Source organism: Pezoporus occidentalis, unplaced genomic scaffold (genome assembly GCF_034315485.1).
Source record: "Pezoporus occidentalis ecotype Australia unplaced genomic scaffold, CSIRO_AGI_Poc_V1 ctg57, whole genome shotgun sequence".
NCBI classification, from domain to species: Eukaryota; Metazoa; Chordata; class Aves; order Psittaciformes; family Psittacidae; genus Pezoporus; species Pezoporus occidentalis.
Genome location: NW_026915910.1, coordinates 1,679,132 through 1,706,395, shown reverse-complemented (window position 1 = coordinate 1,706,395; position 27,264 = coordinate 1,679,132). Strand labels below are relative to the sequence as shown.

The following is a 27,264-nucleotide window of genomic DNA, read 5'->3' as shown; positions in this document are numbered from 1 at the left end:
TGAAGAGTCTGTGTGGCTCCTGTAAGAAATGCAGTGTGTGATGCAGCAGGACAGGCAGCTACATTTAAATGATGTTTTATTCTTCCAAGATTGTGCAGCTTTGAAGATTATGAGTAGGGTTGAAGTTACTTAGGCAGCAGCACCAACCACAGCCTATGTGCTGCCATGCACATTGCCCTTTGCTCCCCACTGCAGCCCCTGTAAGGTTTGTAAGGCACGTTTGCATTTGTCCTCCTTTTCTGTGTTGGGCACTTCTCTTCGGGCTAGATCTAGAACTTTTAAGATACATCTGTGCTAGTGAATTAGATGTGTCCAGCTTCATTCTCGAGCCCTGAGGCCAACTGGTCTTACCATCCAAACCAGAGTGACCATATCCAAATGGTCTGTTGGAAACAGTCCTCAGCCCAGGCCAGTACCTTGTCAGGATGTGTGCCTTCAGCTCAGCACTTGGATAATTGAGTTGCAGGGCATGAGGAAATTCCTTGGCATTGTTTAATTTGTCGGAGCAGAAAATAGTTTTGAGAGCCCCTTTAAGCCTCTCTAACACACACAAAAAAAACATTTATGTGGTGTCTTGTGTAGAATTGGTTTGTAAAAGCTGGTAATACATTGTTCTGTATCTATTACTATAAAGTCATTAAATGTGTAATTAAATGTGTAATTCGTGTTCTGTCGCATGAATTACAATTAAAGTTATATAACCTATTCCTTAGCTGTGACAGCAGTAACTGAACTTCAGCTCTTTCAGTCAATCCATGAAGACCAACATTTGTTACTGTTTTTGAAAAATTGTTTAAAAGAATGAAATAAGTGAACAAAAAAAACCCCAACAACAAAACCTCACACAAAAAAAAATAATTGGTAACTTCCTGAATGCAGTTTGTATCTCTGAAAAGGCAGCTGGTATCAGTGGTTAACAGGTGGCTAATTTTTAGGCCAAATACTTGAAATTCTCTGATACTTTTTATGGAAATGCTTTTGGTTCATACTTTAAAAGTTTGAATTTTGTTCTAGGTTCCTGAGCCCTGAATTTATACCTCCCAGAGGAAGAACCGATCCCTTTAAGTACTATATAGAAAGGAAGGATATGATACAGAGAAGAAAAGTCTTTAACATCCCCGAGTTCTATGTTGGTCAGTAACAGCACTAAAACTCTTATCAGTGTTTTATGGTGTGGGGTTGGGTAAAAAGTGTGGTCAGATTTTGTTAAATAGTGTCAGGTGTGTTAGATCAACTAGTATGTGTTCCTGTACATGCTACTTCACATTTTAATTTCATATTTGCATATGATTTCCATTAAAAATATAATACTGATGAGTTTCTTTCATGTTTTTTTTTTTTCAATCCTGGAACTTTAGCATATGGTTTACCAGTAAGGCTCAAGAAAGGAAAATACATTATTTCTATTCAATCTGGATAGTCAAGAGTAAATGATAAAGGGGCAGGTGCAAAGGTGAGGAAACTTCATAGTTAACCTGCAGAATCACTTTAACATACATTAATTCAGGGCATGTTTGAAGTTTATTCTGATTCTGGCAGTTTTCATGGAAAATAAAACATTTTCATAACGTAACTGAAGGCATATACTTTGTCTGACTCTCTTCCCACATTTTGGTATGTATTTATTTGACCACTCTTACTTATTTTCATGTATTGGTTTTTGGCAGGCAGCATCCTCGCTGTTACTACTGCAGATCCATATGCCAATAACAAAACCAACCGGTTTGTAGGCATCTGCATTCAAAGAGGAGGAAAAGGACTTGGCGCTACCTTTGTTCTTCGGAATGTTATAGAAGATCAAGGTGGGTTTTGAACTGTGCTAATTATCATGGAACCATAGAATGGTTTGGGTTGGAAGATCATGTATTTCCAACCCCTCCTTCTGTGGGCAGGGACGCCTTCCACTAGAGCAGGTTGCTCCAAGTCCCATCCAACCTGGCCCTGAACAGTGCCAGGGATGGGGCAGCCACAGCTTCTCTGGGCAACCTGTGCCAGGGCCTTATCACCCTCACAGGGAAGAACATCTTCCTAATATCTAATCTAAATCTCTCCTCTTTCAGTTTAAACCCATTCCTCCTTGTCCTGCTGCTACTACCTATGCTAGAAAAGTTAAACTAAAAAAATGTTGGAGGTGTATGTGAAGCGATACCTGGTGTAGAAATTTAGTCTGTGGAGAGATGATGAAAGCAGATGAAAGTGAAATCATGATCCTAGCTACTAAGGATAGTGCAAGTTTAAAACTGTATACACAGCGATGTTGATGTGCTCTATAATTGAAGGCATGGAACTGTGTAGTAATTTTTTTTTCTATATTTAGTGATTTATAGATCTGTGTTCTGAAAGACTGAAGGCAATTCACTATGGTTGTGCTTAGCTTTGAGCCTGGTTAGTCTTCTGCTAGCCATGCAAATACCAGCCCAGTTTGAGTGCTGTGTATTTGCATGAACTGGGGATGTACACATGAACTGTTTAACAAGCAACAAATTAGCAGCATTTATTAACAGGTTCTTATTCTGGTCTATGACAAAATGGGTGGCAGTACAAATACTGATGTTTTGAGAATAAATATGAAAGGGATGGGTGTCTTCTTTATACACACTACACACACAGTGAGCTAAATAATACCAGCCATAGTAACCAAAAGGAAGTAAAGTTTAAAACCCAAGCTCATCTTCCTTAAATTCAGGCCATCCATGTCTCTTAAGACATTCTGTTATCAAAGACTTGACTTGGAAATTGGTATTTGCCTGTGCAGACACAGTCACATATACAGTCACACATGCACACAGCGCTGTATGTTTAATTTTCTGATAAGTAGAAAGAAGTTCTTGAATAATACAGGAATGTGTAACACTGAATACTGATTTGTTGTTAATATTTCTAATGAATTTGGTTCATTAAGCCAGACTTTCTCTCTCCAAGGTGTTGAAATACGTTATGAACTGTACAATCCTCGAATCCAGTCAATAGAGGTTCTGAAGCTGGAAAAGAGGCTGGATGACAACCTGATGTACCTGCGAGATGCTCTCCCTGAATATAGTACATTTGATATGAATATGAAACCTGTGTCTCGTTTAGCCCATGAAGAAATCCCTGTAAACAAGGTAAGAGCCATGTGTTTCAGAGGGAAAGTGGAGGATCATTTAGGCAACTTTCACATCTGACTGATATACTGGCAGGCTGTTTACCAGCTCTGTGCTACATTAGTTTACCAGGGTGGCAAAATAAGGTGAGTCTTTATGCCATTTCTGTAGTGACAAAATGTTGAAAATATAAATACCTGCCATCCTCCATAGTTAGTTTTGAAGATACTCATGGAGTGGTGGCTTTCACATGCCTCTATATAACACTGTGCAGAAGGGAAAGCTCTTCCTTACAGAAACATTAGCAGTAACGTGGTTATGGATTTGGGAGTGCGAGGTGCCCAGAAGGAAGGTAAGATGGGAAGAGACAGCTAAAATCTGCATTCTGGGCAAAGACCCAGAAACCAGCAGAGCCTGTTAGTGTTGTCTGGTAACTCAGTAGCTTAGAGCAGTCATTCCTCCCTTTCCCAGTAGGCTACTCTTCTTTTTCCTTAATAAGGAGCAGAACTTCAAAAGATGATTTAACTTTACTCAATGTGTCAATTTAAAGACTGTATAATTAATCAAGACAATTAAAATTTTTCACAAGATGCTATGACAGTGGTCATGTAGACACAAAAAAATTCCCTTTTGGCTAACAGAGTAAAGTAGTAGTTCCTTAACACTGATAAACTGGTCTGTTTTCTCTTATTTCCTTGTTAGGGCAGTGATTGTCTCACCTTTTGCTAAACTCACAATCAAAATTGTGATTACTTTAAAAGCTTTGGGGTTGTTTTAAAATTTGTTAATCTTTCACACTAGCTGCAGGTACGAATGAAACCTAAGCCATGGTCAAAACGGTGGGAAAGGCCACAATTCAACATAAAAGGAATAAAGTTTGAGCTACCTGAGGAAAAAATGAAAGAAGCACAGAAGTGGAGCAAGCCCTGGCTGGAGTTTGATATGCTGCGGGAGTATGATACCTCAAAACTGGAGGAAAAAATTTGGAAAGAAGTGAGCGAAGAGCTTAAAAAACAGTAATGGCTTTTGCACTTTGGGAGTTATGGAGAAATTTAATACTTACTTTGACTTTAGTCTTTAGATTATCAGTTGTCAAGTTGGGTTTTTTTTTACATGCATAGGCAATGTAAGCAATAAAAGCAATAAAGTTAACCTTTCCAGAAGATTTTAAAGTGTACAGACTCTTGTGGTTGAGCAGTGACTTTCTGAAAACAGCCATTCCTTTTGCTGAGCCTCATAGAATCACAGAATGGTTTGAGCTAAGGGAGCTTAAAGATAATCTACTTCCAAAACCCCTGCCATGGGCAGGGACACCTTCCACTAGACCAGGTTGACTCAAAGCCCTGTCTAGCCTGGCTTTTAACCTGGTTCCTTTTTAAAATTACAGTTCACGAGATAGAGGGGTTTGTATCACCCAGCCAAGTTAGTTGTATTGTCATTTCCAAATACATCTGCTGCTTCTCTCTTTGCAGACTAGGGAGGGGCCAGTTGTAGAACTGCTTGACTTCAGTAGTAGGCTGCAGGGAAGTGGAGATGTCTGAGTCAACTGTATACTCTCAGCATAAGCACTGTTTGTTTAGTTTTTCCATTAAAAAAACATTCCTGTTTCTGAGAGATGAGCATTACTGCTCTGCCAACAGAGCAACAAATAGAAATGCTCTGAAACCAGTTCTGAAGAACAGAACAAGACTGGACAGACGATGCTGTTTAAGCTAAATCATGTGAGTTAGTGTAAGGTTCAAGATAAATGATCACAGAGGGTCAGAGCAGGTTCTCAGTACCGGGACAGCTGGTTTCACAAAATTATACATCCATAGCAGAAGCACGCGGGTGTAAACTGTGTTCCTGTGCTTACAAGTCATTGCACAGGATCTTCCAGAAAGAACCACCTACAGAGCTAAATTGTGACAGAACATCTGTCACATTTTCATAATAGCACAAGGCTGGTTGCTTCAGGAGAGACAGCTAGGATGAGACAAGAACAAGATAAGCAATGAGGTCAGGAGCTGCTGGAGGTTGCTGATGACCTATTGCAAGTTTGTTGGCATTCTGAGAGGAAAAGCAACAGAATTTCACCATTACTAGAAAGCAGGATGTGGAACATCAGCTCATAACCCCTAGAGGTAATGAAGGCTAATGGTGCCTGAAGTTTTTTCGTGCTTCTAATAACATTCCTGTCACATGTTGAAGATCTGAATTGTAGGAATCATTAACACAGCAAACTATTTTTACTTCATTTTCAGAATAAAACATTTTAAAAATCACCTTGTCTATAACACTGATCAAAACTATTTACAGGTAAATTTTTTTACAAAAATACAATTTTAACTTAAAAATACAAAAGAAATCGCAGGTATTAAGGCTGTAAGAATTAAAATTCTAGTCCCGGAAGACTATGGAGAAATAGTCACAAGTAAACACAATCTGTGATGCACTACAGTTTCCACAATAAAGCATCCTTCTTATTATCTAAGAATATTCAGTGCAAATATACAAAGTTATACATTAGAAATCTAATCAGGGTATGATGAACTAAGGGGCAGTAGATCTTGCTGGGAAGCAAAAGGAAGACCTTCTTAGAGCTTCAGTTACTAGAAAGTAACTGACTTGGTTCCTGTGCTTGCCATCAAGGCGTCTGTAATTAAAAGCCTGACAAAACAGGGCATCCAACAGCTCTGCCTGTGGGCACACCAGCTCTGTCTGTACCACTCTAGCACAAGACTACACCCATCAGATGCTGTCTTCACAACGAGTCTGCTCTTCCCCAGTTGTTCTCTTGTGAAAGCTTTTCCCTTGCTGAAGCCACATTTACCATCACACTCCTCACTGCCCCACTGACTTCCCTTGTGTCTGTGTTATGGTCAAAACCCCTGCACCATGACAAATTCTATTTCACCAGGGATGGCTGGACATTACCCAAAATCACTATGGACCACAAGTTAGAAGAGCTCAATGATGCCAAGTCAGAGTGGTATTTAGTCATTAATACTGAAAATAGCTTGTGAAGTTGTCTGCTGGTGAGCAGTGACAAATTGTACAGGCACTTTCTCTCTTTCCAGGAATCCTTCCAAAAAGGATAAAGTAATAAAACACTGTCATACATCTTAGAATGCCCAAATCATCACTTTACTTTGACAACTGTAACTTGTAAAAGGACTCCTTTAACCTAGGAGTAGATGGCAGTAGAAGACACTTGGAAAAGAGACCTCAAGTATTTAACAGTAAGACAGTGATTACTACTGCATATTTGAGTAGGCAGGATTCACTAAATAGATTTCATATTAGAGCTGGTTTAGTGTAACTAGCGGGCTTGTTGCAATACTGGGCCTTTGAAAAATCTTCTATTTCCCAATCATCGACTTAAGGTGTTCAAGTTTATACTCTTCAATGAAGCCTTCAACAACACCCAGAGCTTTGACTTTCACCAGCAAGAGAAGGACTTCTTTTGTTTCATCACTACAAAAAAAAAAACAACAAAAAAATATTATCTTGCAGCACTTCCATGTGCCTGCCTTAAGCACACTTTACATTTACTCATCTTAAAAAACCAGATATCTGTCCTCAGCTGCTTGTCATCAAGTGACCTTGGCTACCCTGGTCACTAAGGGTGCCTAACATTGGCAGCTCAACTTGTCAAACTAGAACTGCAGAAGCACTCCTTTACATTCTAGACTTCATCTTTTATGTCTATAGAATATATGCAATGAAAATAACCTTGAAAGTGTCAAATACATGAGACTTAAGGTATTTAAAGAAGTATTTAACACAAATTATTCAAGGAAGTGCCCAAATCCCGAGGAAGGCCTTATCTATTACCTGCGGTTATTCTTGTGCAGCGTACGGGCACACTGGAGCAAGTACTGGCAGAAGTTCTGTAATTCAGGGAGGGTTGACCCACTTTCAAGATCTTGGAACCACCCTTCTGGGAGACACGCAACCACCTGCTCACACCAAAAGTTTGTAAGAAGAAAATCTTTCAATATAATCAAGTCCCATCACTTCTGACAGGGATCTTCTGGCACATTAGGTTATTACTAGAGGCGTGTGTTTTTTCTTTGAAACGAAGATTGACTATCCCTACAAGGAGATATTCATAAGAACCTATGGACCATTATTTGCTCTAAAATGCTTTTATGCACCAACATCATTTAAAAAAATTAAATTTTAAATTATGTTTAAATTTTAAAATCTTTAAATATTTCCTCTTGTTTCAACCACTCTTCATAAAAACAACAAAATAAAAGCTTTTTTGCTTAAACCCTCCTCCAATGTACAAGTCACCTTTTACCTTATGACACTTTACTATATTATCAGGCCCTGGTGGTGTGTTTAAGAGGTTCAGAAGAAGGTAACGATTCAGCAACTTGCTCAGTCCCAAATCACGTATGGTATCTTCCTGTACAAGTCCATCCCAAAGAAGAATATTGGAGAGCAGCTGCAGTAATAAAGAAACAGAGTATGTATACCGGGTGGCTGGAAGTGTGTTAAAACACAGTAACACAAGTTTTGTGTAAGATAAAGATAACATTATGTCCCTTCACTAGAGCTGGTTGCTCCAAGCCCCATCCAACCTGGCCTTGAAACACTGCCAGGGATGGGGCATCCACAGCTTCTCTGGGCAACCTGTGCCAGTGCCTCACCACCCTCACAGGGAAGAATTTCTTCCTTATAGCTAATCTAAATCTCCCCTCTTTCAGGTTAAAGCCCAAGAATACACCTTCCTGAGAAACACAATGGTTATCCACACCCTAACAGAAATGTTTTACTCTCCCAGGAGCCAGACTTGAGTGAAGATATATTTCCTGACTGACTACAAAATATTTTTTCAATAAAATGAATTGCAAAGACTGAAAAAAAGATGTATTTTCTCTACCTTAGCAGCTGACCAAAACTGCCTGTCTTGAAACTTAGAATGTGGTGATGACTTGTCTTCCATAGTGCTGGTCATGGAAAGAAGGAAAAAAAGGTAACGGAGTTTTTGTTTGTTTGTTTTCTAAAGGAAGATAAACAGACAATTGATCTCTTAGATACTGATGAATGTTAATTCTGGAATTGTTTCAGCAGTGACAGCCACAACCAGAATAAATGTCTAAGGAAACAGCTGCCAATTTGAACCCTTTGTAATACCACTACTACGAATTAACTTTCAATAGAATTACCAATTGGAAACACCTGTGTCTGCATTTTATGGATATGTACCAAAACAGAACTGCTTAGAACCAAACATCCTACCTCATCTTTAGCAAAGCTTCTCTCATAGTTGTATTTTAACCCCACATCTCCCAGACTCTCACTTACTCCCATCTTCAAAATAGTGCCCAGAAATAAGCATCCATGATAAAACCCCTATTTTTGGAACAGGAGGAATTCAAGGGACACAGGTACACAACACCAGACAACCTGGACTAAGACAGGCCCTCAGACAGAAATTGCTATGCTAAAACCAGACTGTAAATCTCATATATTGAAAAGCTTTCGGTTATAAGAACTAAAAAAGCATTAAGTCAGTGGAGTTATCCTTTTAGAAAGGGTTCATGAAGAGGACAAAGGCTTCATAACCTCTCCCATAATAAAACAGTAGAAGGCATGTTTGTTCCATAGCTGTTGATGGATGTTTACAATGTTTCATCTATAGCTGTGAGGAAGAAGGGTAGAGGAACTGAATTTGTATTTTTTCAAGATTCCCAGAGTCAGCTTACCTTTTAGGATACAGAGGAATAAAGACATCTTCCTCTACAGATTTCTTCATTCTTAGGATAACCACATTCATCAAATCCTATTAAAAAAGAATTATTAATGTGTCTCACAAGAAAGACTTCCTCTTTCGTCTGTAACAACTTCACTGATTTTGTTCATCTAGAAGTGTAGTGTTACAGATAAGTAAGCTGCCACTTGTATATAAAACACACTGAGAAGTAATATATTAAAAGCAGTAGACAAATCACAGCTATAATTACCTACAGGGTTAACCTAGTGTATTTAATCACCATAGATACGTTAAGATGTGGTTTTAGGCAACATGCTTTTAGGTGCCATAGACTGCCACCTACCTTTTTTGAAGTTTAGTTTACTTTCTGTACAACATAGCTATGATCAACTGTACCACTTGACTTCAAGTCATGGTTTCAAATCAGCACCTTTGGAAGGCTCAGAAGGGACAAAGATTTTCTTAAAATACTTCTTTCGTACTCAGGGCCTAAATATCCATTCTGTTTCACCAGTTTTATACTAGATACACCTCCAGATTTACATCAAACTGGAATCAGGCTGAAGAAGGGCATGCTAGAGGAACTATGGGTATAAAAGTAATTACTAAAAGATTGCCAAGATTACAAAGTAGCCTTTCTCCTAGTGAAGTAATTAACCTTTAGGGATTTTCAAGTCTTAAAGTTTTATATCTGCTTCATAAATAAAAGCTTAAGGAGTTGACCACTGAAGCATTATGAGCATGTAAAGCTCAAACTTGGAAAGATAATTAAATGCAAACGTAAATTCTAACCAGTGCCACTGAAGTGAAGCAAGATTAGATCTACAATCAGCTTCTTGGTAGGTACAGGCAGAATTTTTCTAGAGCAGAAGCTAATTTCTGCCTTAAGAGCATCCCATCTCCCACCACCATCAATAAGGAGAGCATGAGAGAGCTGAAAATTTAACTGTTAAATCTTGTCAAAACAAACAAGTAATCAGAACCAAACAACTTCAGGACAGTGCCCTTAAGAGCACGCACAGAAAGCACACACAGTGAATGAAGGGCTTTTTTTTTTTTTACCTCTTTTGTTTGATTGCACTTATTTTTTGAAAGGACTTGTTTTACAAAGATGTTGTTGCAAAGCTGTACAAGATTCTTTGTCTGTGAAGTAGATAAAGGATCCCACACACTCTCCACAAATGCTGGAAAATAAGGAAATTCATTTCACTCACAATACGCGAGTACGTATCTGCTGTAGTTCAAGGCACTGCAACATAATAGAAGCAAACACGTAAAAAGCTAAGGGTCCCTCACTAATCTAACAAAGTGGTTGCTTTAATCCCCCAGAATGAGGCTATGTAATCGTTACAACTTGGAGCACCATTACATAACTAACATTATTTGAAAGCTATCACTTTTATTTAAGGTTTGACTGCCTAGCTCAATGAACATTTTGAAGACAATCTCACTATACCTGCAATTTTTGGAAGAATAGTTTTTTCAATCACCCTAGGCAAAACTTCTTGATCAGGATCATCATCCCTTGTTGATTCTGATACGGCTTTGGCATTGCTGAATTCTTCTATAGCTTTGAACCAGGGCATCTCTTCCAACTCTGTAAAATTCTGCTGAAAGACCATTCCTGTTAGTTTTTCAGCTTGTCAGGCTTAAAAGAAAAGCTCTATCCAATGATACCAGAGATTCCCACTTAATTTCAGATCCACCCTCTTCACTGAATGGACCAAAATGGCGAATCAGGAAAACTACACTTAAAGGTGAAATTTAAAGGTGGGAATTTTAAAGTGTCTTCAAACAACTCAAGAGAAGAATTCTTTTTACATGGGGCATTGCAAAAGGGTCTGGATGTAAAGGGAAAGCAGAAGGTTAAGAAGACTCCAACCACATGCTTCAATTTCTGAGACCAACACAGTATCCTTCTATTCATTTCTAATGCACCATGCTAAGTATAGAAAAAGCATCTTGATTTTTCATATCGTGTATTAATACACAAACAACTGTTTGTGTACAACTGTAGAAGAAAAGAGTCAGCTGGTGCACCCACCTCTAGAGGATTCCAATTCATTAACTGAACTCTGATCAATGGATTTAATAGCTTAGGCAGGCAGAAACTGATGTAAGCATCACAGTAAGAGTCAGGAAGCTTCTCTTTCCATTCCTGGAATTTCAACAGGATTTTTCTGATGTCACAAAAATCTGCATGTACATCTTCAAAGACCTTCCTACTATCCTCTAAAACGTTATCTATGGATAATATTCATTGGGAATAAAAAGAAACAATCACAGAACTTATTGAAGTATAAGCTGAAGAGTTTATGCATCTATAGGGCATGAGAAATATCTGTATATTTGTCATTTATCTTTGGAAATATCTGTATATTTGTCATTTATCTTTGACACATCTGATACTGAAATGGATTTTAAAACTGGCTCATTGGAAATCCCAGTTTCATAAAAAAATACTGTCAGAAGACCAAAAAAAAGGCAAGTTTCTTCATGATCTACTTCACAGACTCATACAGACACAATGTTCCAAACTTTACAACACTGATAAAATTTGAGACATGTAAACCCTTCTGGGGTTATCTGGGAAAAGGGTATTATGCCTTTCCCTGCTCCTCTTCATCCATTCATTCAAGATAACTATAACACTAGCCTTTCACTCACGCTATCTCCAGGAAACAAACTGATTATACAAAACATGTTGTAGCATCACACTGAGTACTGTCAGATTAGCTTTGGCATGATCTAAAAGAGCTTACTTCCAGTTCAACCAGTCATGTGTGATGCCACCACCACAAGTCATACCAAAAGAAATCTACACCCATGCACCTATTCACAGTATGCTCGAGACTGGAAGGGACCTCAACAGATCATCTAGTCCAATCCCCCTGCCAGAGCAGGAACACCTAGATAATGTTACACAGGAATGTGTCCAGGCGGGTTTTGAATGTCTCCAGGGAAGGAGACTCCACAACCTCCCTGGGCAGCATGTTCCAGTGCTCTGTCACCCTCACTGAGAAGAAGTTTCTATTCTTCCTGACTCATTAGTCAGAACTGTCTGAATGCATTTCTTTTCTACAGTGTGTAACCAGGAATATGTAACTCAAAGTATTCCTTTACCTTGAATTATTTATGTGTTTACCGTTCCTAAAATCATTTAAAAAAAATATATCGAAGAGATTTTGTTCTTGGACATTACAACAGTCACCAACCTTTGCTCTTCTGGAACTCATTAATCTCTGCTGGAGTCAGCTCATCGTCACTTGACATGCCTTCATGATGATCAGCTTCTCCTGAACACTCTCTTGCTTGCCGTCTGCAAGTCCTGTATTTTGTAATGAACTTGGGTGAGTGACCCTCTCCCGTGTATGTAGAAAATCCATTAAAATGATCATAGAATCATATAATAGGGAATTCCAAGGATCTTGCTGCTTCAAAGTACAGTTATGAGTTGAGGCACCAATGTAACTGTAAAGCTTTTAAAATGCCCGATACTTAAAAGAGTTGGTACCAATCCCTGAACACAGTCCTTATACAAAAATGTAGTAACTGACCTACACTGATAAGAGTATAGATGTTGCTTTGCTTTCACTCACCACCAACTCCCAGCAGCAACAATACCACCTATTTTTGCTATCTATACAATGATAGAAATATATATTTCTGTATGAAGTCATTATTTATTAAAGCTCCCCTCATATAGTTTTTCCTCACTTACAACTTGTTAATTTAAAATAACAAGATCTATAAGCATTCAGATTCAAATCAACATGAACAGAATGATATTAACAAATAGACGGTTTCCAAGCATTTAAAGTTTTGGAAAGCAGGTACATATTTTTTTGTGTAATCTCATTTAGTAATCCTACAGGTTTACATTCATCACTGAGTGACAGGAAGCCAGTGCACAGTACACTAAATCAGAGTGAAGTGCACCTATATGTAATAGCTACCTTCGACGCTCACACATTTCCAGAACCTGTGTCTTCTTATGACCTTTTAATCCATCATTACCAGGTTTGTCATTCCCACCTATCAGAAAACAAAAACATACAAAAATAAAATGGTTTGATTTTAAAGTTTCTATTTTTTTTTTCAGTCAGGAAACACAGATCCTCCTCCTATCATTCTTCTTTTGGAAAATAGCCAAATTAAAGTCAAACCTAATCTCCAGAGTAGTGCACAGGTAAGTATTATTTTTAACTGCAAATAGTCAGATGTGGTTGTTTCCTTATAGCAGTTGATGAAAAGGTGAGTTTCATGACATTCCAGACAACCCTCACTGCTTACTAATCCTGGAAAAGGAACTTAATGTCTTCCATGATAGGTTATCAGAAGTGTGAAAGGCAAGGATAGGGACTTACCTTCATCCTGTATATCAAAAATGAAACCATGTAATAAATTAGAGTAACTTTAGAGCTTCAGTTCCAACACTGTAATGGAAGTTAAGTCCCTGATTTACACTATTCAAAAATCATTGCATTTAGACTTCAAGACTAGTCAGCCCCCCACTGTCTCCTGTTATCTGAGTGGTAACTGACCCCAACTACCCTTACTCTGATTCTTGAGGCTAACACAGAATTAGAAACAAGAAGCATTCTCTACTTTGGCCATTCATTTGTAGTGTAGCCCTATTAGCTACCTGGTATGTGCACAACATGCCAAAACAAGTGTACTACTACTACTGAAGTATTATCATATATGAAAAAACAGCCCTTCCACTATATTAAATACAACTAGGACCATAAAAAAACAATTACAAGTGCTATTAAACATGCAAGTACAGTCTCATTTGCAATGAGCTTTAAGTAAAATCATTTTAATGCCAACTTATTATGGCACTACCCTTTTCTTCTTAACACCTGCTGTCAGCTTGTTACACCAATTTACAAAATCATACAGGCTGCTAGCTTACTCTAATCAGCAGTTTATCCTGTGCAGTGAGAAAACTGAACCCATGTGATTAGTAGTTACCAGGAACTGGTGCATCTGGCCTCCATCTGTTCCCAGCACCTCCAAGCATACTGCTTTTCGCTTCGACTAAGCGGTTTTAAAGGGTTTGGTTTTGGATGTTTGGTTGGGTATTTTTAAATAGGACCAGCTGAAGATTCATATGGCATACAAACAATACATTTGTGTGGGAAGAAAGTGAGGTAACTGCAATATTTTTTTTCTACAGTGACTGAAAAACACGATTTTGGTTTAGATAAAACACAAAGGTGCTTTTTTCTTTATGCCCTTCTCTTCACGTGTCACCTAATACAGAATCTCCATTCTGAGTGCAAAAAGCCTTAAAGATGGTCTCATGTAGAAGTGATGCTGCAAGCAAACACCCTGCTTTTCATCTCAGTTGAACACACCTACAGACAATGGAAAGGAGAAACCAGATAAAAGTAAAAAAGGAACTGCAGAGCTTTACTTCTGCTCAAAGAGTGAATGTTTCAACAAGAAAATAACTTTTAACTTCATACTAACTTGTCAGATGCTGAATATAAGCAGATTCATCTTTCAGTTCATCTTGCCTTCGTTTCAATACTCTCATGGCTTGTTGCTGAAGAAGTACATGTACAGCCAATTCTAGCTCATTAATGGATTTCAGCTGAAATATAATAAATAATAATCAGGTTTTCAATTAAGTAAAATCCCAAAAGAATGGAAAAACCCAACCCCTTCCATGGGTTTTCAGTATAGCTGTGAAATTAGAACCAAACTGTCATAGATTAAAAATAAGTTCCTGGTCACTGGAGTTCTGCAGGCTTTTTTTATAAGGCTGAAAGAGCACAAACTAAATGCCAGTTACTCACCACAGGACTACCTAAGTATTCCTACAAAAGGCTTCAACAGGACAAAATAGTTGGTGTGCTTTGTTTGCTTTCAGTTTGCCTTTGAGCCACCAGCCATTAATGTATTTATTAAACTAACTTTTTTTCTTCCTTAAAGTTACATACAGAAATTCACAACTGCAATGCAACAAGTGACATAAATTAGATTTGATAGCAGAGTCTACAGAGGATAAGAGCAGTTTACTTTCACTGAGGCCAAACTTCAGGTGGCACTTCCCCTTCTCCAAACCTTCATCTTTTTAAATACACAAAGCTTGCAGACCAGGAGTCAGTTGCAGCCAATAATGTCCACAAATTCTCACACAGCTCTGCTAACTCAATCCCAACTTGAACCCAACACAAAATCCTCACCACCTCTGTTATGTAACCCTGAGTAAAGTCATTCCAAGATCCCAAAAGTGAACTTAAATGCCACCTCTCATTCAACGTCAGCACACTCTCATTACTAGACCTGCAGGAAAGTCCCTCCAGTAACATTTTGTTTTCATTCAACAGAACCTAGCTGAGACGACAGCTCAAGCAAACATACCTATACTAGCTTGATCATCACTTCAGGTGAGGGCTAATATTTTTTCCTGCTAGTTTGTTTCCTGTTACATTAAAATTTCTGACAGAACTGATTTTTACCTGGATGGTATCCCTCCATTTCCAAACAAACCCCCCTCATCTTCCATTGACAGAACACACCCTTATCATCCGTATTTAAAAAAAAAAAAAGAAAAGGAGGAAAAAAAATACATACCTTTTCATTCAAACAATTTATCAAGTTTTCCACATATGTTTTCATGGACCTGTAGAATTTGTAATTCAGAGCTGCATCTGAAGACTTCTCTAGCACCTGGACAGTCACCTTGGAACTCTCAATGTCCTCCTTGTATTTCTCATACTCCCTCTGGTGGGCACGGTGCACATTCTGTAGTGAAGTTATCCTAAGAGAGGAGAAACAGAAAACTAAAGTATGGCCAAGTTAACAGCTGATTTCTAAACATTTTTTCCATTATAATCACATATAAAAATCTTTGCCTGTGCTAGTACTTGCACATAAGCAGAGCTGGAAGATTTACCCATGCCAGCATTTTCTGAAGTATGGAGCTGGACAAGCATCATAGTTTGAAGATTCAAACACCATTTATGTGGCGCTAGTTTTGATATTTGACCTAGATTTTTAACTAGATATTTTACCTGATATCTAACCTAGATTGCTCAATGTACCATACATCCTAAAACCATAAAAAGCCAAATTTCATGGCATCACATTAATTGGATTTTACCCAAAGTAATCTGAGGAAAACTACAGCTCATGTCAGCATGTCCATAATACCAGTTCAGTATAAACTGCATGGAAAGCAGTATCTGTCGGCATTCACCATGCGTTCACTACTAAATACAAACCAACTGAGGACTCCCGCTGCTAGTAGTTGAAAAAACCCAGAAACCTATATCTATATCTCCGACTAACTATTAGACAGGAACATTTATATACATAACAACTCTGCTTCCTTTTTTAGTTCCCCCTTCCACCCTTACACACCCCAAGTGTTTGCTCAGCTTGAGCAAACCTCTAACAGAACCAAGAAAACAGACCACAACTTACTTCACCTCTCTGAAGCAGAGAACACTTTTCAATAAAGATAACTGAACTACACTACTGTTCTCTACCATGCTACAATTAAAAATACCCAACCTCATGAAGTTTAACCATGCCAAGCTCAAGGTCCTACACCTGTGTCAGAGCAATCCCAGCCACAGCTTCAGGTTGGGCAGAGAAGAGATTCAGAGCAGATCCTGCAGAGAAGGATTTCAGGGTGTTGGTTGATTACCTGGCTTCAGTGTGCGCTCGCAGCCCAGAAAGCCAACCGTATCCTGGGCTGCATCAAAAGGAGTGTGACCAGCAGGTCGAAGGAGGTGATCCTGCCCCTCTACTCTGCTCTCGTGAGACCTCACCTGGAGTATTGTGTGCAGTTCTGGTGTCCTCAACATAAAAAGGACATGGAACTGTTGGAACAAGTCCAGAGGAGGGCCATGAGGATGATCAGGGGACTGGAGCACCTCCCGTATGAAGACAGGCTGAGAAAGCTGGGGCTGTTCAGCCTGGAGAAGAGAAGGCTGTGTGGAGACCTTATAGCAGCCTTCCAGTATCTGAAGGGAGCCTGTAAGGATCCTGGGGATGGACTATTCATTAGGGACTGTAGTGACAGGACACAGGCCACTATTCTATGATTCTATGATTTCAGCACTTACCATGTTAAACAGACCTACAAAGCTTACATTAAACAGGTCTCCCTCCCCTTCTTGCTGTTTTCCAGATGGGTTTCCCACTCTTCATAGCTTTATTCTTATTTTTCTTATTTGATTCTGTACCAAAATTCCTACTTAACTCAATTCCTTTCAGGCGATTATGGCAAAGAGAGCATAAAATTCACAAAAATATTTAGTCCAATTTAGTTGCAAATTTTTAAACAAGCAGGTCAGTGATGGTCTGTAGAAAGCAAAGCATATACAGAGAGAGCACAGAGCAAGTTCATAGCAGCTACTTATGTCTCAGCTGTATAACATTACTCGTCTAAACTTATCTGAGCAGCTGCTTCCTGATGCTCTGAGAGATGACAGGCAATGGCTTACCCTGGGACGTCTGACCACAACTGTCCTTTTCACACACCCTCTGGGAGGTTCCAACCTCCATCCCAGGATGTTTCAGCTGCACATATGGCAGCTGTGCTGCTAAAGAAAAGTCACAGCCTGGCTCACAACTAAGGAGAAATATCAAGAAAGGTTCTAGTTTGCCTAAAGAGGCTGTACAGAGTTTACCACTGCTTTTAGGAAATACTGGTGTAAGAGCCACTGTAAGTGGGATAGGATTGTCAGCTCCACCTCCCCTACTTGAAGTTTTCCTTGCTGGGCAAAATAACATTAAACCAAGGTTTCTGTCAAATACTAGAAACCATAAAAAGCTGTTGCCAATTAAATGAATTCACTCTCCAAGTTCTAGTTGAAAGTCCAAATGTTCCCCTACACCAAATCATTGCCACTCAAAATCTACTGGACATCATAACAGGAATTAGTACACATAAAACAACCCAAAAATCCTACAATATTCTGGAAAAGAATAAAACTTCAAACTTGTATCTCCCATTCTGTGACAAAAACTTCAGAGAACTCAAAAGTGACGCTCATAAGAGCAGGATTTACCTTTCAGTCAGTCGCTTCTTCACAATTTCCAAGTTCACAGGCGGCAGAGAAACAGAGGGATCAAATTTTGCTTTAGCTGATTGTGATTCATACAGGGAAGTATCATCATAAGTTTCCTACAAGAATTTTAGTGTTAATTTTTAATACACAACTTATACAAGTGATCAACAAGATGTATCATTCCAATACACAAGGCATATGATATAAAGATACGCATTTCAACAGTCAAATTAAGTACAGGAAAATGTACAGAAAAGCACAACACAGAGGCAAGGAAAATGAAGTATAAAACCCTGCATATGTATGTTGTATAAAAACATATAGTGCATATACATATAAACAGCACAAAATAATCCACAATTTAGGGTACATCTGAGTTGCTGTTTTGGCCTGAAAATATTAATAGCTTTCAACAGCGCATAATGCAGAGCGGTAAAAAATTTCTCAAACATAGAATCATAGAATAATTAGGGTTGGAAAGAACCTGAAGATCATCTAGTTCCAATCTCCCTGCCGTGGGCAGGGACACCTCACACTAAACCATCTCACCCAAGGCTCTGTCCAACCTGGCCTTGAACACTGCCAGGGATGGAGCATTCACAACCTCTCTGGGCAACCCATTCCAGTGCCTCACCACCCTAACAGGAAAGAATTTCTTCCTTATATCTAACCTGAAGTCCCCCTGTTTAAGTCTGAACCCATTACCCCTTGTCCTGTCACCACAGTCCCTAATGAAGAGTCCCTCCAGAGCATCCCTGGAGGATATCCAGGCCCCCTTCAGATACTGGAAGGCTGCTATAAGGTCTCCACACAGCCTTCTCTTCTCCAGGCTGAACAGCCCCAAATTCCTCAGCCTATCTTCATACAGGAGGTGCTCCAGTCCCCTGATCATCCTCATGGCCCTTCTCTGGACTTGCTCCAACAGTTCCATGTCCTTTGTATGTTGAGGACACCAGAACTGCACACAATACTCCAGGTGAGGTCTCACAAGAGCAGAGTAGAGGGGCAGGATCACCTCCTTCGACCTGCTGGTCACACTCCTTTTGATGCAGCCCAGGATACGGTTGGCTTTCTGGGCTGTGAGTGCACACTGAAGCCAGGTCATGTTCATTTTCTCATTGACCAACACCCCCAAGTCCTTCTCTGCAGGGCTGCTCTGAATCTCTTCTCTGCCCAAACTGTACCTGTGCCTGGGATTGTTCTGACCCAGGTGTAGGCCCTTGCAATTGGCATGGTTAAACTTCATAAGGTTGGCATCAGCCCACCTCACAAGTGTGTCGAGGTCCCTCTGGATGGCATTCCTTCCCTCCAGCGTATCAACCAAACCACACAGCTTGGTGTCATCAGCAAACTTCCTGAGGGCGCACTCAATCCCACTGTCCGTGTCAGCAACGAAGATGTTAAACAAGACCGGTCCCAACACCGATCCCTGAGGGACAGCACTCGTTACTGGTCTTCAGCCAGACATTGAGCCATTGACCACAACTCTTTGCGTGCGGCCATCCAGCCAGTTCTTTATCCACCAAGCGGTCCATCCATCAAATTGACGTCTCTTCAACTTAGAGACAAGGATGTCGTGTGGGACAGTGTCGAACGCTTTACACAAGTCCAGGTAGATGACATCAACTGCTCTACCCCTGTCCATCAGTTCTGTAGCCCCATCATAGAAGGCCACCAAATTGGTCAGGCAGGATTTCCCCTTAGTGAAGCCATGCTGGCTGTCACCAAGCACCTTGTTGATTTTCATGTGCCTTATCATGCCTTCCAGGAGAATCTGCTCCAAGATTTTGCCAGGCACAGAGGTGAGACTGACTGGTCTGTAATTCCCTGGGTCATCCATTTTCCCCTTCTTGAAAATGGGGGTTATATTTCCCTTTTTCCAGTCATCGGGAACTTCACCTGACTGCCATGATTTCTCAAATATGATGGCAAGTGGCTTCGCAACTTCATTTGCCAGCTCCTTCAGGACCTGCGGATGGATCTCATCAGGACCCACGGACTTGTGCACATTCAGATTTTTAAGATGGTCTCGAACCAGTTCCTCTCCTACAGTGGGCACAAGGTCTTCATTCTCACAGTCCCTGCATCTGCCTTCCAAGACTTGGGTGGTTTGGTCAGAGCTTTTGCCAGTGAAGACCGAGGCAAAGAAGTCATTCAGAACCTCAGCCTTCTCCAAATCTTGTGTAGCCAGTTCTCCCGAGAGCTTCCTGAGGGGGCCTACATTCTCCCTAGTCCGTTTTTTATTTGGTATGTACTTGTAGAATCCCTTCCTGTTATCTTTAATACCTCTAGCTAAGTTTAATTCTAACTGGGCCTTAGCTTTCTTAACCTGGTCCCTAGCTTCCTGGACAACATCCCTGTACTCTTCCCAGGCCGCCTGTCTTTGCTTCCACTTATTAAAAGCCTCTTTTTTCATTTGAATTTTCCTCAGGAGCTCCTTATCCATCCAAGGAGGTCTCCTGGCCCTCCTGCTGCACTTCCTTCTGGTTGGGATGCAACACTACTGAGCTTGTAGCAGGTGATCCTTGAATATCAACCAACAGTCTTGGGTCCCTCTGCCCTCTAGGGCTATATCCCATGGAACCTTCCTAAGCAGGTTCCTGAAGAGGCCAAAGTCTGCTCTTTTGAAGTCCAGGGCAGTGAGCTTGCTGCACACTCTTCTCACTGTCCTGAGGATCTCAAATTCGAGCATCTCATGATCACAAACATTTAAATAGTTGTAGAAGCATTAATGTGCAAAGCACCCTACATCTATTGGAATTATTATTTTACATGTCCTTTAAAGCATAAAAAAAGCTCTTGGCAGTCCTGGGGTAATGGCTGAATTTGATGATCTGACAGGTCTCTTCCAACCTAGCTGATTCTGTGATTCTATAATGCTTCTACATTGACAACTGAGACTTCACTAGTATCAATATTCTAAATACAGAATATGGAAATAAACTACAGCCAAGTAGTGACTGCAATACCTGATTTTATTTATATCTTGCTCTTTTAAAGCTATTTTAATATATTTATGATTAATTATTTGCCATCTATTAGTCATTTAATAGTCTATTTTCTCATATCAAGCTTTCTGATTCCACTCCCCCTACAAATATGAATGCTAAATTCTGACAAAGCCAGCGGTCAAGAGAGAGATTCTACACTCACAACTCGGCTTCACTGTAATTATAACTAAAGAAGGATTCCACTGAGTTTTACCTTATAAATTAAAAGACATTGTTCTAAAACCATGGAAGGTTGTATATTAAAATCTAGCCAAAACACAATCCACTGAAGCAAGCAAGTGCGTAACGAACAAGGCCCATTACTAAAAATGGTTGCACTTTCCAGAACAGCAGAAATTAAGTTTTCCAGAAACAAGTATGAGGTCCTAAGAGCACCAACCACACTGAATCTGGAATTCAGCAGCAAAAAGGTGTAACTTTCTCCCAGTCCTCTAACTACTCCCACTTAAGAGGCAAAAGTTTCTACAGTTGTCTATTTAGACATAAAGAACTTGTTATTCAGATTTTCCTAACCTGACCCAGAGTAAATGATTCAAGCCAGAAGCAAAACTTCCAGCTCATCAGAATATACAGAGTTTATTTTTGCCAATTATTTACCAGAGGAAAAAAAAGAAAGAAAATAGAATTCTGCTGAACTGCTGAAGAGGGGTCTCAGATTGTGCCCAGCAGGAATTTAGCATAATAGAAGAACAATTTTTGTTTCACAACTTTTTACCATTGTTGCTATTTGAATACTTTTGCTTTCAAGGGTTTAGAATTCTATTCTCTACTTTTCAGACTCTTCCATCACATACAGGTACTGGCCTCTGATGTATGTAAGCAACAATACCCTGCTTCTGAACAGCTATACAGAGATTACAGATTTTCATTATTATCTTCCCATATTTCTAGTCATCTTTTTCCCTGAAGAATCAGTGTATAACTTCCCCAAATCCTCTCTAGCAAAAGGACAGGAAGGAGATACAGGAGTACTCCACAGAAGCTCTACTGCCTATGAGCAACAAGCAACTTCCAGGTGTTGGAAAAGCATGCATCACCTGAGAGAGTTTAATGGCTTTCTTTATTTGCTGAACTTCCCACTTAATTTGTGCTTCATCTTCACTTGATTCATCACCCTCAGACACTGAAAGTTGAAATAATCATTAATAGATATAATTACACCCTATATCCCCCCCCCCCCCAAGCAACAATGGATCTCCCCATCACTACTACACACAAAAAACAGCACATGAAAAATCTGCAGATGGATGACTTCCAAACAGAAAGGCAAGGAAGGCTTGGAAATAGCTAGTGGGATCTGTAGCATTTACACCAGTATCAATTTCCTCAACATACTGTTTTTCAGACAACTACTGCAGTAAGAGCTGCACAAACATCTTGGGTTTGTGTCTGAAGGCAAAGCTGTGCATAATACATGTAAATAAGGTGTAAGTATAGACTATAATACAGCAAGTGACATTATGCACAGCAAATCCTTGATTGTTCCAAAACATACACTCTACTAGATACAAAAATCTGATTAGCATTGATTAGAATTGCAGAATCAGCTTGTAGTTATGCATTCCTCATAACCCTTCTTCAAATAATAAAGTAAATCCATGCTTCATAAAAAAAAATATAAGCAGCTGTAAGAGGACAAAAGCAATGGAAATGCCAGATATGCTTTCTGTGCAATAGGTCTGTTCACTTTTGAAGCGCTGTATTGTTCGGAGTTTTTTCCCTTTTTCAAGAACAGCCATGGTGTCAGTGCAGGCAAAGCACTTGGAAGACTAGATCAGATGCAGGAGGCAGGATTTACAACAATTTTACTCACATTAAATGCTGTGACTCCTACAAGGGTTTTTTTTGTTTGGGTTTTTTTTTTGGTTTTTTTTTTGGTAGCGTTTTTTTCTTTTTGCAGTCAATATGGCCAAAAAATATTTTCTTATATGTGTCTCAAACCATCCTGCACCACATTAGTGAGACCTAAACCAGGATAATGTCCCACAGAAACCTCAAATACCATCTATACAGAATTTTGCCAAGAGCCCTGAGGGGCAAAGCCTTACACTGCACAACCTTATTGGACAAGTCCCACACTATTCCAGACATAAGTAAAACAAAGCCACAACCACTATCAGAAACAGTACAAACTCACCTGTGTGTTCTGTCATCCTCTGCCTAAGAGTTTTCATTTTAGGAACAAAATCAAGATTCTCTGTATCAGACTCATCTTCACTCTCTAAACCATAGCCTCTTCTCCTCCGAGAGACCTCGTGACTGTTGGAAACATCCAGTGGAAGATAATCATCCTGTATCCTAGCTATCTGACGTTTCCTCCGAGCAGCCTCTATACAATCTGCACTGAGGATGTGACCTGCGTTGAAGAGAAAAAACATCTAAGCAGAAGACTAAAACTAACACCCCATATTACTCCTAATGTCAATAACCACCACTGTTCAGGATCACTGTACAATTCTGAGTATAGGACACAAGATGTTTACACTGTGCTCACCATGTTAATGTAAGGACCTGGAAATGAATCCCTGAAAAGTGGTTCTCAGTCTGAAAACAAAGCTCAGACTTTTTTCTTTTAAATTAACTGCTGTTAGACTGTCCTCTTTTTTTTCATCTCCCAAAAAAATCAGGGCTACTAAACTCAGAGAGTTACAAAGGAATCAAAAGTTTACAAATCAGCACAGGTGGGTTATATTTTAATCTTATGAAGGGAACTTACACCACTGCCAAACAGGAATTTTTTGCAGCCTTTCTTCTGAAACCAATGGTCATGATTACTGATCCATTTCCAAAATTAACATGCAAATACAACAAATACCTGCAACCAAAAACAGCCACCATTCTTTCAGAAGAAGGGTAGTCATGAGTCAGGACAAACAAAATGCTTATACATTACATGTTTTTAGCTGTGTGGGATTCACGTCACCCATCCTGTACTTCAGCCAAAAAAGACAAAATGTTTTTGTTTTGTTGGTTTTTTTTTTTGCTTTTTTTTAAAGTAACTTCCTTAAAAACACACAAATCAGGAAATTAACCTGGTGATCGATCCTTCCAACTCTGTGGAGAGCTGGACTCATTTTCAGAGTCTGAGCTGTTGCAGTCCTCACTTAGTGCAGAATGACTTTCATCCTCCTCCACCTCCCTTTCTTCATAAGGACCTTTGATGCTGCCAGTTCTAGGCTCCAAAGTACAGATTTCTGTATTAGGGGCAAAAAAGTAAGATGCATGATTTCAGTTTCAGCTGCTGGCATCTGATGTGCCACGACTGGTTACCAGTAACTATTTACACCTTGCTGCAGCAAAGACTGATCATGTATCTATCACCACCTGCCCTCATCAAAACACATCCAATTTTCTGATGCTCCAAGACAGTCATTTACAAGCCAGTTCTTGTCTCGAATCCAAGCATCTGTGATAGGCCTAAACTAACATGTCATTCTGAGACACAGAGCACATATACATGCACAAGAGCAATGCTATCAGCTCCCAGATGACAACTGATTAATATCCTAATAGCTCATAGCACACTTGGGTTCACCTCGCTTTATTTTATAAATTGTATTGAAAAACTGCCTTATTTATTTTGTAATCATTAAAAATGAGGGAGTCTTTATTTAAACTACAAAGGTTTATTTATGACTTTTTTGTCCCAATTATCTTTGAATTCTTTAAAAACATTGATTTCTCTTTTCTTGAGACTACATCTTCAGTAAATCATCAGATTACTGAACAACAGAACATGTCACCTTTTGTAAGGGTATGAGATATAGTTCTATAAGAAGTTACAAAGAAAATTTACCATCTCATCTGAAGCACAATCTCAAAAGGAGTTACAGAATCATAGAATGGTTTGGGTTGGAAGGGATCTTAAAGATCACCTGGTTCCAACCTCCCTGCCTTGGGCAGAAACACCTTCCACTAGAGCAGGTTGCTCAAAGCCAAAACATTTCTTAATCTAATTTTAATCTAACAGTAGCAATTAGGGCATATCTATGAATTGGTAGAGTTGTCAAAAGGGAATTAAAGGGGAAGAGAACTTCCAGACACTTTCTCGCAAAACAAACCAACCCCAAGTATTCCAATAGGCAGCTTACTACAGTTCAATGACACCTGGAATACTATCAGAACAATCAAGGCTATTGACTGCATATAATGAAGTATTCAAATGCTGTAACAGCACAGTTTAATAACACAAAGTTCAAGGTTTACTGTAAGTGTTATCAAACAAATTTTTACTAAGCTTACATTTTCTCTCAATACAAAATACTCAGATCAAACTGCAATTTGACAGCAATAAGAAGTGGAAAGTTGCCCTACAGTTTGAAAGATATAACGCTGAAGCATCAATTTATCAGAAGTTTATTAACCCTGATGTACTAGAGGAGTTCTGCATAACCAAATTTTCTCAAAAACAGCCTTCAAGTTCTGATACTTTTTACCAAGGTTATATGGAAAATAATTTCAGCACAAAAAGATTAAAATTTTAATCTTTTAAAATTCAAAGTAACATTGTAACTATAATCAGGATTCAATTATCATGCAAAAAACATCTAACGACAGTATTTGTACATCACTCTTGACTTACTGATTTTTTAACACGTCTTCATATAAGCATTCCATTAAATATCTAACTGAAAAAAGTACTTACTTTTGCTTTCTCCAGTTTCTGTCTGGGCAGGCAGCAGGCTTTCCTTTCGAACTCTAAAGGTTACTTCATTGAAGGACGGCTTTTTAATTTTAAAGCATTCTTCACCTATTTAGGCAAAATTAAATTATTCCAAGTAACATTAACCGAGAGCAGTATATCTGTATCCATCCCTGGCAGTGTTCAAGGCCAGGCTGGACAAAGCCTTGGGTGACATGGTTCAGTGTGAGGTGTCACTGCACACGGCGAAGGGCTGGAACTAGATGATCTTAAAGTCCTTTGCAACCCTAACTATTCTATGATTCCATATACACACATGTATTACATCCAAAGCGTGTCCCCTCTCTGTGCGCACACAGTGTATTTTTGAAGTTCTGGCTGCATTAAGTCTAACTAACGCATTTAGTTCCATGTTCTAACTAGTTCCATGGCTTTATTGCTCAAGATAACACCAGCACTTGATTTAAAATTGTGCCTCCTCAATACAGCAATATTGTAGCGCTGAAATTGTTATTGCAGTCTGTGTTCATGCAAGTGACTCCAGTATGCTGCCGTATCTTGTGTCATCAGCCACAAAAGCAACAGCACAGAAAAGTCAACTAAACATTTAAGCTTCAGTTATTTAAACTTCTTCATAATTAAGCAGCCTAATCATGGAATCACATACTACACAGCTGAGAGAGCTGGATTTGATCAGCCTTGAGAAAAGAAGGCTCAACTTATTACCATGTTCCAGTTTTTAAAGGGTGACTACAAGGAAGATGGAGGCTAACTTTTCACAAAGTCACATGGAAAAGACATGGAGTAATGGGCACAAATTACTCCCGTAACATTCCAAGTGGACACTAGAGGAAAAACTTGCACAATGAGAACAATCAGCCATTGGAATAATCTCCCCAGGGCAGTGGTGGACTCCCCAGCACTGGACACATTTAAGATTTGGCTGGGCAGGGTGCTGGGACATGCAGTCCAGGTCATGTTTTACCAAGAAAGGCTGGACCAGGGGATCCAACCTGGGATTATGTGATTCTATGACACTTTTCTCTGGTTTTCTCCAGCCCCAAGAAGCTCTCAAATGCTTCATGGCTAAAAGCACACGGACATACATAACCTTTCAAAATACTTTTATATGGATTTCCTTTATAATCCCCACAACAGCCCTATCCCTGACGCAAAATCGCTATTTTTGCTTACAGAGCATTACAGGTGTAATGGTGACTCGCAGCTCCCTGCGCCAGCAGTCCGGCGCTCCGGGAGCCGCGGACCGAACGCGGGGGGCAGAGGCTAGGCCCGTGTATCCAAGCTCCGGCCCGGTGCGGCTTCGATAGCCCTTAGGATGGTAGGACGCTGCCGGACACTTACCTTCTGGCTCCTCCTCACTACCGAAACTCAGCAGCACTTTTCCCCCCCGCGCGGGCCCGCTTCCGGCGATGCGCGGCCCTCGTGCAGCTGCAGCCTTTCCGCTCTCCTCACGGCCCCTGGGGCTGTCCACAGGCTCTTCTGGGGGCGGCGGCCCCTCTCCGGGTAACGGTCCCTCCTCCGCGTGCGCCCTGGCCCCCTCCGGGGACGCGGCGGCGCTGCCAGGGCCTCCCTCACCCTTCTCAGGCTCCGCTTCCGGCTCGGAACAGGAGCTGGGGCCGGGGGCTGGTGACGGGGCGACGGCGGGCTCGGGCTCGGGCTCCTCCTCACTGCTGCTGGACGCTGCACGCCGCCGGCCACGAAAGTTACGCGGGGGGCGCCGGAACATTGCGGCCGCCGAACAGCCGCACAGAACCACGCACCCCTC

At 40.1% G+C, this 27,264-nt stretch overlaps 2 protein-coding genes across 4 annotated transcripts in view; one reads left to right on the top strand and one right to left on the bottom strand.

Moving 5' to 3' along the window:
* Positions 1–5,347, top strand: part of MRPL19 (mitochondrial ribosomal protein L19) — an 8,220-nt gene extending 2,873 nt beyond the window's left edge. Inside the window, exons 3-6 of the mRNA XM_062638581.1 lie at positions 1,015–1,133; positions 1,668–1,802; positions 2,923–3,104; positions 3,885–5,347. Of these exons, the coding sequence (XP_062494565.1) occupies positions 1,015–1,133; positions 1,668–1,802; positions 2,923–3,104; positions 3,885–4,103 (655 nt within the window). The 3' untranslated portion in view covers positions 4,104–5,347. The remainder of the gene's footprint in view (positions 1–1,014; positions 1,134–1,667; positions 1,803–2,922; positions 3,105–3,884) is intronic.
* GCFC2 (GC-rich sequence DNA-binding factor 2) lies at positions 5,293–27,264 on the bottom strand. 3 transcript variants are annotated; one of them, XM_062638428.1, is made up of 18 exons: positions 26,841–27,264; positions 25,482–25,586; positions 23,869–24,030; positions 22,974–23,192; positions 21,874–21,959; positions 17,826–17,941; positions 15,379–15,565; positions 14,269–14,392; positions 12,747–12,825; positions 12,006–12,118; positions 10,835–11,034; positions 10,247–10,400; positions 9,853–9,974; positions 8,783–8,859; positions 7,957–8,023; positions 7,372–7,518; positions 6,900–7,024; positions 5,293–6,539 (listed from the first exon to the last, which is right to left on the bottom strand). In XM_062638428.1, the coding sequence occupies exons 1-18, from the start codon at positions 27,223–27,225 to the stop codon at positions 6,425–6,427; spliced, it is 2,583 nt and encodes an 860-aa protein (XP_062494412.1). In that variant the 5' UTR covers positions 27,226–27,264; the 3' UTR covers positions 5,293–6,424. The 3 variants fall into 3 exon arrangements, 2 of the variants coding, with proteins under 2 accessions (XP_062494412.1, XP_062494413.1); XM_062638429.1 differs by having other exon boundaries at positions 10,247–10,397; positions 26,841–27,263; XR_009968447.1 differs by lacking the exons at positions 5,293–6,539; positions 7,957–8,023.